This window comes from Necator americanus, chromosome III (genome assembly GCF_031761385.1).
Source record: "Necator americanus strain Aroian chromosome III, whole genome shotgun sequence".
In the NCBI taxonomy this organism is placed as follows: Eukaryota; Metazoa; Nematoda; class Chromadorea; order Rhabditida; family Ancylostomatidae; genus Necator; species Necator americanus.
In genome coordinates, this window is record NC_087373.1 from 37,161,693 (window position 1) to 37,172,451 (window position 10,759).

The window sequence follows — 10,759 nt, forward strand, 5'->3', positions numbered from 1 at the left end:
CGCTTTTTGTTCTCCCAAACGAAAGCTCTTTTATTGAAGCGAATCAATCGTGCGCTAAGCCCGAACGTCAATCGTCCGTTCGTTGTGGGATGGCCTTACAAACATCTACACAACCTGTCCTCTCTGAGCTTTTCTTCGTACATTTCCAGTTTCTGTTAGATGGTTTTTTTTTCCGGAGGACGCTCTAAAACTATAGCTATCCAAACAGAAATTGTTCGAACGTCTGGGTAATTTTATGCGTCATGTTCGGTTCCGCTTCTTGGATTTAGGTTCGCATGTTTCTGTATACGATATTTCTGTATATTTCTGGATACGAACAAACGGCAAACATCGTTTAAACGATTAAGCGACATGATTGTAATGTGGAAGGTGCGATATGGGGGGAAAAAAGAGAACAGAAAAAGAAGGGAAGGAAAATTTTGGAGGCATCCTATTCTATTTAAAAAAAAACGTTTCGTTAAAAAAAATTTGAAGGAATCTACGTGGATGTCGATTTCGATCTCTCTGTCGACAACTAATGACTTTGAGATTTACATGGCCCTGTGACCAGAAACAGCCTGATTTAGTAATTTCTAAAATTTGATGGAGCTCAAGGAGTTTGGATTCGTTGTTTTTCAACGTCTATTTCCTCCAACTCTTGAAGTTTTGTAGTTTTTCCCCGCTGCGAGACTGCTTTGACCAATTTGATCTTGAGCATTATTACAGTAGATTTTAAAGACATGATCATGCTTAAAGGGTTTTCAAGTTGATTTCGTCTTTTTTTCCCAAGAAAAGTTAAGATACCCATTGAAACAGTTGTTATTGTTTGTGCAGAATAACAAAACTTTATGGAAATGATGTTGGAGTCACAAGAAGATTCCAGAAGAAGAAGTGTGCACCGAAAATGTTCAGCTCCACTCGGTTTAGCTTTGCGATTGTTACTTCGCTTGAAGCGTCAAGTAATATCTTGAATGAGTGTTCATGAATTTCCTCGCCTTTGCCTTTTCCAGGGACAACGATACATAATTTGTCTGAGAGGGCGGGTGTAGGGCAGTCGATAAGAGGTTCCGCTGTGACTGCACGATCGATAGAAAGTTCGAAACCGCCCAAGTGCCAATCAAGCCTTTCCTTCCTCCGAGTTCGATGAATAAGTATTAGATCTGTCCGAAATGTTAGAAACGGCTAGTCCCCACAGGTAATCGTTTAGGCCATACACGCGTTCGTAAAACTCAAACGATTTTGAACTCAATTGGAGGCGTTGGTGCATCCCATGCAGACTAATTAAGACCAGACACTTTATCCTCTATCCTTCAATTTGTCGGAGAAATAGCTGGTTAAGTTAACCATTTGGAATATGTCAGTGAATCGAGCAAAAATTTGTTGCCGTTATAACTTTCCCTTCCCAGACAAATCTGTTTCTAATTTAGCGATGCTGGAGTGGTGAAGGGCATAGTTTGCGTCCTAAGAGACGTCTAACCACTGACCCTGCAGACGCAGAGGTGACCTCTTCCCACAGCGCTTATGCAAATATTTGGAGATACGGTAGAAAAAATTCCAGTATAAAAATTTCTACCACGTGGATGGGTTAAGGATATCAGCCTGTAGCTCATTTTTGACGTCGTGCTTGCAGAAATAAGAACGAGTAGACAGCGAGACAGGTCGTTCAGATTTGATTTTTTTTGTCCCAAAGAAAAAGAAATGAGCTGTGGTGATGCAAGATGTTGATACCTTCACGTGACATCTGCCGGGACACACCATTAATTTCCGCTTAAAGATCCTCACCGTGCGTACCCCAGGCCAAAAGTAGCCAAGCAGCCGCCTAACTAGGTTCCTTTCCATGCAATCAATCCTCTCCATCACAGTAGACAGTGCTGCACAAACCTTCAATCCGTACATCATTATGAAGCGAATTGCGGATATTTAGATTCGCAGCTTGACTTCGTTGGTGATGTTTGTCGACCACCGCCTTTTCGTCGAGGATTCGAAAGTAGAGGTGGTCTTAGCGCACCTCTTCTCAACATTTTGCCCGTAGCTTGCATTGTTCTTTAGCGTAGAGCCAACTTTGATCGGTTTTCCGCCAACCCTGATTTCTGTTTGAGGTCTCGAAGAGATTAACATCTGCTTGCACTTATCAGGGTACGAACGACGTCCATTGGCTTAGCTGTGATACAAGGTTGACAAGATGTCGAACTTTTGTACTCGTTCCTGCGCATTTAACTACATCGTCGGCGTAATCGAGATCGGTGAAGGGACACCCTGATGGTGCTAAGACGATGTCAGCCGAACCCTCATTTTTGCCAAAACCCTCATTCTTCACATGATGTCATCAATGGCGAAGTTGAACAGAAATGGACCTGCGACTTCCCCTTGTTTTGCTCCAGTATTCTCTATCACTTCAAACGTTGTTGTATATACGGCTGGTGTCCGAACCGCAGCTATTGTTATTTATTTCTAAACACTTTATGTCCTTCTTAGCGCTCTGTGAGTTTTAAGATTGTCCCGCGTGCAGTCACTTAAAGGCATTACTCCACGAATCTGAGGTGGTAGTAAGGTGGAGTATTCGTATACGGCATAGTAGATTATGAGGAGGAGAGTGATTCCGTCTATTTCTTCCTAATTGCCGTAAAAAACGTCGCGGAAAACACGGCTTCGAGCGTTCTGGCGCACTTTTTTCTACAAGTTCGACTGGAGCGCGCCAGCCTTGTGCGGCGCTGCAACTTCCGGGATGTTCTTTATAGCAATTAGGAAGAAATGGACGGAATTACCCTCCTCTCCATAATCTACTATCCCTTATAAGAATACTCCACTTGAAATCTGCACCACCTCAGATTCGTAGGGTGATGCCTTCAACGCTATCCAGTCACCAATATTTATTTAGTAATACTGCACAGTGTATAGCTTTGAATGACAACCCGAATGGAATAGTTCACAAACTCCCTTAGTCGGTGAGACTGATCAGTTTCTTTTCCAGTTTGGAGTTCTTTCTTGGTCTGTTTAGAACTTATGGAGGGTCGGCAGGGGTAGAGGAGTTTGATGGGATATACATAGGATAAAAAACTGAACCATTTTCAGCTCTTCCGAAAAAAGACGAGCTTGTTGAGACGTCAGGCCGGTTTCAACAGAACCTCATTGGCAAAATGAGAAGATCCAAAAACATTGTAACTATACTTATGTGATATGCAAATTAAAATATTCATAAAATTGGGCAGTGTAGCAGATTTCTACAATAATTTGACAACATGTTATTGAAATATATACAAAACAGCATGTATATTGTGCAGAAGTGAACAATAAATAATAGACATCAAAATCTGGGCATTGTAAAGGCAAATGCAAGCTACGTCTTGTTCTCCTATTAAATTGTTGATGTTTATGTTCCACACAACAATTCTTTAAGGAAAAAATCTACAAGTACATCTGTTGAGGTCCATCTTCATACAATTCACTAATAATATCCGCTTTAGACGATTTAGCTGTAGTAGGAACTGAACTGAACCCCACCTCTACGTCTGGATTATGCGTGACCTAAAGAAAAAGACAAGTTGGAGTGGTGGTACACAATAAAGACCCAACGGTTGACTACTTACCCGTTTTTGCACCCGACTCTTTTCCTTAGCTTGTGAATGATGTTCTGGATGTTCGTAATGGGATGGATTAACGTAGAGACTTTTTCGTCGTGGTCCATCACCGTTTGCGGCTGAGTTCAGCAATGCTATTGGAGCGACGCTTGTTCTTCTTTCGTAGGCGGCTGCTAGTTGCTCCAGTGAAACTGTAAAATACAGTCAGTGTGTTGACTAAGAGTGAAAATACATAAGATATTAATCAAATAACGCCTTATCATCACACTAACTAGAAATTTCTGTCAGGTCACGGCATAACTATGACCTGACAGAAGTTTTTGGTCAGAACTTATCTTCAAGCTATATGCAGAGCGTTGACTAACTGCTCAAGTGAGGTTTGGGTGTGGAAAACGGGCAACATAGACTGATTGTTGAAGCGCCTAATTAAAAATGAACTAAGTGACCGACCAACTGGTGGTGCGATAGACTGAGGTCCGTTAGCTCCTTGGTTTGGTCACTCCGTAGAGCTGCGTGCCTGCATTTCGCCTTTCTCTGTTCTCCTCTGTGGAACTATAGTTTAATATCGAAAGCTGGGCGCTATGTATGACTTTCTGAAGATGTGGTTCATTCAGCAATGCCCCCACGATGCACAGCTGGGTAATCAAGTGATCTTTTTTCACTTCACAGTGTAGAACGATGGAGATAAGAAGGGAATGTTGCACACAACTTCATGCGTGTGCAAAAGAAGGCATGTTGGAGACAGCAGCAAATAAAAGGAGCTGGAGATTTGGATTTAATGGATCTGGTAGAAGAAGCGGAAATGAAGAAGAATCAGAGGAGAATGGTATGAAGGAGCAAAAGTAGTCCTCTCGAAATCTCCTCTCGAAGGCCATAAAATCAGACAATTTTATTCTGTGGTTGCTCCTTCATGCCATTATCGTCTAATTCTTTTTCATTTCCGGTCCATTTCGTTCGCATCTTCTACCTCATCCATCAGATCCAAATTCCTAATTCCTTTCATTTCTCATTTTTGGAAAACCAAAGCACAGGCATCAAGTTGTATGATAGATCACTTTTTTATCTCAATGGTTCCGTTTTGTGAGATTGGAAGGATCAGCGGTAGTCCCACGGTGTAATATGTGACCGCTGTTGATTGGACTCCTTCATCAAGGTACGTATACCGAGATACATCACTTAATGACCTAATCATAGAGCTTTTAGACCTCAGTCCATCTCACATCACTAACTAAGCGGCCACAGCTACTTAGTTCGCCATAAATTCGACGCTTCACTGACTAATCTAAGTCGTTTGGCTCATTCCCAGCGATTCTCCCCCCAATTCAAACCTCATTTGGGCAGCCAGCTCCCATGAGCTGAATACCCTAAACATAAGCTTTGCTATTGTTATGATCTTATTTCTGTGACGTATAAAAACCTGACAGAGTTCTCTGGTAAGAAGTTCCCTTCACAAAAAAAAATCCGGTTGATTATTCGGTTATTTCTTTCACACTCTCGATAGTTTTACACCACTGACATGTGCAGGAAGGAATTAAAAGCAATGGTTAGCTCTCAAATGAGATTCCAGCATGAAACAAAATCAGGGAAGCGCTTTCTATATTTTCATTCTTTACTATAAAGCAATTGTTACCAGAATAAATACGGCAAAGGTTGCATTTTTTAGCACCACACAAATGTCGCAAATAATGGTTTCAAATTCTTCATTAAATTGAAGTTTTCAATTTTTTTCACACTTTTACTTGTATGCGAAGTAATTTCGTGATCATACAACTGTTGTGGCCTAAATAACCACATAAACTCCACTCTTCGACGGATTAAGGAGGAGACAATGTCCTACTCTGCTCCTCCCCGATGTATATGTATGTATGTATGTATGTATGTATGTATGTATGTATTTATGTATGTATGTATGTATGTATGTATGTATGTATGTATGTATGTATGTATGTATGTATGTATGTATGTATGTATGTATGTATGTATGTATGTATGTATGTATGTATGTATGTATGTATGTATGTATGTATGTATGTATGTATGTATGTATGTATGTATGTATGTATGTATGTATATGGTGTCAATATACGAAATTCCTGGGTAAGCGAAAACAAACAGAACCTACTTTCGGCGTGATCACTGAGTTTACGATGTTTAGCAAATTTCCCTGCTGATTTGTCCTTAATTGATTCATATTCATCCCAACCATGTCCATATGCATGTAGTGGATACGCAGCTTCACCGTGCTTATAGATATCCAGACCGTTAATTTCAACTTCGGCACTAACTCGCAAAAAAAAAAGTTCACCGTGCTTATAGATATCCAGACCGTTAATTTCAACTTCGGCACTAACTCGCAACTTTCCTATCTGAAGCTTTCAATTTCCACGCTATGTTCAGAATAAGAGGTCGTTGAAAAAAAAACCACAAATGCTGACCTTTTTTAAGAACAAAAAAATCGGAACCATCCACAATAATGACCATATGATGATCGCAAGAGCACAGATCAGCTGCCATCCTAGTTGCTGAAAAATAAGTATTTGTTGATAGTGATAGAGTGCAGCGAATGTAATCTTCCCTGAGCATGAGGGGAAAATAACGCGTATATAAACGGTAGATTTGGCGTAAAACCCGTATTTTTCCGAATTCACAGTTTTCTGCTTTCTTAAGTAAATTCTTGCATGTTTCATGTCGATTTGTTTACTCGTGATGTTTACTCGCGTTATATTGCTCCACTTGTTTCGATTATGGTTTGATTGCAGAGTATGGGATAAACTGTTTTTCGGTTTTTCAATTGCCATCATCAATTTTGTGGCATTCTAAGAAACATCTATTAGATTCATTCGCCCAAAAAGCTTGGCTTTGCAAAAGACTACCTCTAAGCTACATACACGAAACAGCCGCGAAAACATGGAAAACGAAAAAAAAAAACGTGAATACAGTTCCTAATGTCAAGGTATCAAGAAGAGGGGACTTTGAGATGTTGGGATCTCCCCAAAAAAAGATAGGTTTGGGGTGAAGATTACGAGTACTGGTGTGACAAGGCTCAATTTTTCCTAACCGCTCTGTATAAGGGTGTGGGAAATGACGTTTATTCCTACAAGACATTTCAGAACGCGTCACCATTGTATATGCGCCGGTTTCCTCCAAGGTCTATTTTCTTACTCGATTGGCCGTTGAAGAAACTTTATTGATTTTTGTCCACCTGCTCAGGGGTGCGGCGCATCTGCTGGGGGAGGGGTGTAATAAGTCGTCTCGTAGGAAAATTCGTACAGAAAGGCGTTTCTCATGCAGCGTTTCAGAACGACTAGGTTTCAAAACGATTTCAATTGAAAATGAACATGCTCATACTTCAGATCTACACTTTGTCCATGTATTAGTGTCAGTGTTTCTATTCACCGAAGAGTCCGTTAGTGTCTTATCGACCCTGGAGGGATGAACGGTTTGATTGCCACTAGAACGGTTTCGAGCCAATGACTGGGGTATCTAAGCACCTCGCTACACCTGCTTTTCATGAATACTATCTTTAGATCCGATATATCGTTACAGTATGATGGATTCCTAATTTCAGAGAAATGTTCACTGATCATCGTTAAGACTCTTGAAAACTCACAGCAAAGGCTCGTCTGCAGGAAAGTGATCCATAATTACCAGCGATAGCATCCGAAAAAGCGTACACAATTCCATCATGAGCAATAATACATGTTGACAAAAGACCCCAAAAACCACCACCAGCATGAACAGCGAATGCGTCCAAAGGGTCGTCTACTTTCATCCTGTAGAACACTCATTCAATCGGTTCATTTTTCGTATTCATCCCTCGGACGTACTTTATCATGAAATGGCTAAGCCCTAAATATACTAGGCCAGCTCCGATACCCGTGAATGACGAAGCCCATGGTTCCATTCGGTTGCAACCAGCGCATGCTGATACCATTCCTGAAGACGACCAGCATCGATTTAATATTTTGAATTATTTATTCATTTATTTATTATTTATTCATTTTTTTCATTTTTATTCATTTATTTTCTTTTTTATTTCTTCTAACTCCTTTTTCACCAAAATTTAATGAAACCGCTTTCATGCACTCAATAAAATAACAGAAAATGTGCAACTAATGCAGAAAATAATAACCAAATGTGAAAAATGCCAATATTTCCTGTCTTTTCCGCGATTTTTTTCTTTTTTCACCCATCATTGTTATAAGAGTGTCTCAGAAGTCCTTTTAAATCCTGAAATATCTCAAATATGTGTTCCGTACCTGCTAAACAAGCGTTTATCGTCAGCAGCAGAGTCCATTTCCCCATTGTAAGAAAATGAATGATGAGAAATGTAAGTGCAGCAAATGCACCACATAAAATAGTGTTAACCATAGCAAGAGCCACGATATTTCCTTCTCCCGGCTTCACAATATCAGCCATTGATCCTTGAAAAATAAAATTAGTCTTTTCGCGATTTCCATCTGCTTAGCTGCACCGCTTACCTCCATTGAAAGCGAGGAAACCGAACATAAGAATAAAACCTCCAAGTGCGGCGAACTAAAAAAAATTTAAAATATTATTTGCTCATTAAAACTCGCTGTATGACAATAAAATTAATTCTTTCTTATCCTTCATTTCATCCATTAATTTCTTTAATCATTTTCATTCATTCATTACTTTCTTATGTAAATTACGAAGATTAACTTGATACAGTCATTTTTTCATCCACTCATTCTTCTCCAACAGAACTGATATACTACTTTATTTTATTTTATTTTATTTTATTTTATTTTATTTTCCTTCCCGTAGGTAACTTCTAGCTCTAACGATAAAATGTTCGGCTAGAATATTTATTCCCCTCTTACGAATACGAATGCTTCCGTGCTGTGCGTAAATGCTCAGCCTATAACTTTTTATGGGAAATCAATGGCTAATCAGGTAATTAAAACGATGCTGCTTCCTCTATCTTCGCCGTAAAAGAATTAATGGTTAAGTAGCGATAGAAACTTATTGGACTAGCTCGTGAAAAAAAAACTACTTCTTCGGGAAAATTCTGGCACGTAAAAGCTGTGTGAAAAAAACTGATGAGAAATTTCTTTCCACTTGGGAGATTTTCTTCCACAGAATGTATCGACTTAGTTTAATTCCTATTGAAATGTCAAGATCTACAAAAAAGCGGATCAAAAAGAATTGATCCAGGAAAATCTAGTAATAGATGGACACCAACTAGTAGTTTATTTATTTATTTATTTATGTCGTTATTATACCAAACGATGATCCGTTTCACAACCCCAAACTCACCGGAACACTATGACCTTTGATTTCGATTGATTCCTCTTCTCCATCCTCAGGGAATCTGCCTATCCTCGGTCCGATAATGTATGCAGCGGCGAAAGAAATAGTACCGCCACATAGATGTACAACACCAGCACCAGCAAAGTCCTGTGTACAGCAGAAATGAGATTATTATTTCATTTATTATTTCCTTATCATAATCAACATTATTTTAACATTATTTTATTGATTTGCGCATTAATTAAGCAATAAAAGTCGCTCTAAAAATCTTCATCACGTTTTAACTAACGGAAAGTCCTAAATCTACTTTTTTTTAAAACTATTTCCTCATTAATGCCTTACATCCTCAAAAGTAGTTCCAGGAAGGTAACATTGTTATCCAACCATCGGTAAAAATAGGTATCATTAGTATTCAATCATCTCATCGGATGTGTTTTTTCGATCCTTGAAAAATAATCAAAAATCTCATCTAAACACAGCGTAACAAAGCGTAACACATCACATTTTTAGCGTTTTGGGGCCTATTCAGGAGTACAAAAGTGGAAGAGGTACAGTTTATCAGTATGAGAGGGTTCACCTTCATTTCCCCCTGAAATCTGGAACGCTTTCATAGTAGCTCTGTGTGACTTCCTCTCCCCAACGATGCAACTTATTACGCCACAGATCGTTTGCGAGAGCGTTGAAGGAAATAATAGAATATAATGTAATATAAAGTGGATAACGTGTCTGGCTTTGATCAATCCGCTTCGGATGCACCCCCACGTTCACTTCAATTCAGAGTCGTTTGAGGTTTTCACGAACTGGCCTATACAGTGACTTTTGGGGGCTAGCCAATGTGTCAAGTCAGTGTTTTTATCCTCCCAGACAAGTTTGGTACCGATTTATCGACCCCGGAGGAATGAAGGGCTTGGTTGGTACAAGGGCAGATTCGAACCTCCGATCGATCGTGCAGGAAACGGAACCGCTAACAGCTACACTACACCCGTCCCTGATGTAATATAATTAGAATATAAATAATGGAAGGGACCATGGAAGACTGTTCCATGTGCCTTTTTGAGGATTTCTGAATAAGAGGTTAGACGTAATCGGAGTTTTACTCGTGAATTACTCTCTTATCCCTGTCTTTTCGTGGAGAGACCCCAATATCTTCCCTACATTTCCTGATACGTTGCTTTCATTGGAACTGGCACCACTGTCAGATTTTCTAGTGTTTCGGAAAAATCCCACAAATATGTACTTTAAATAAAATTTTAAAGTCAATACTGTAAATTTTTTCAAGTGTGAAGATCTTACCAGATATGTAGTGTGAATATCAGCCGTTTCAATCCCAAGGTACATCCAACCTTGTGGATGCCATCCCCAATGCGTAAGAATAGGGTAGACGAAGGCTAGAGAAAAAAAATTACGTGACTTACCGTAATCTTTTTAAGTAAATCTAAAGCTTCGAAATAAAATATCTTCTAAATAAAACATACTTGAGATAACAGTACAATAAGTAATGTAGTTAGCGAATTCGCATCGTTCCGCCACAGCTCCGGAGACAATAGTGGCGGATGTGGCTGCGAACACGTATTGGAAGAAGAACCTGGATGTTTTTTTTTTCAAATATTTATTTTTAAAAAAATCCATCAAATGTCTGCGGGACTATTACTTCGGATAATCGGTGAATCCAGCCAGAAAGAATTGAGTATGTCCAATAAATAGTCCAACAACGTTGTTCGAGGAGTTACCGTAAGCAAATGCCCAACCAAGTGACCAGTATCCAATAATTGCGATACCTGGAGCAATTTTTCAGCAAAATTTCTAAAACAAAATAATAAGCTCCGCCATAAGCGCTCACATGAATCGAGCAGATTCTTGATTAGAATATTTGTTGTGTTCTTACTTCGCACCGCACCAGCTTCAAGAAATGCAAATCCGCACTGCAT

General features: G+C 39.5%; 1 protein-coding gene across 2 annotated transcripts; it reads right to left on the bottom strand.

The window, feature by feature from the left end:
• Window positions 1-3,384: 3,384 nt before the first annotated feature.
• Window positions 3,385-10,759, bottom strand: RB195_012170 (uncharacterized protein; the record flags this gene model as incomplete). Of its 2 annotated transcripts, XM_064193910.1 has the most annotated exons (13): window positions 3,385-3,504; window positions 3,567-3,748; window positions 5,680-5,923; window positions 5,993-6,079; window positions 7,168-7,330; window positions 7,385-7,493; window positions 7,817-7,981; window positions 8,039-8,093; window positions 8,838-8,978; window positions 10,125-10,219; window positions 10,307-10,416; window positions 10,483-10,609; window positions 10,672-10,759. In XM_064193910.1, 13 exons carry the CDS (start codon window positions 10,757-10,759, stop codon window positions 3,385-3,387), a joined length of 1,686 nt encoding a protein of 561 aa, XP_064051493.1. The 2 variants fall into 2 exon arrangements, with proteins under 2 accessions (XP_064051493.1, XP_064051494.1); XM_064193911.1 differs by lacking the exons at window positions 10,307-10,416; window positions 10,483-10,609; window positions 10,672-10,759 and having other exon boundaries at window positions 10,125-10,169.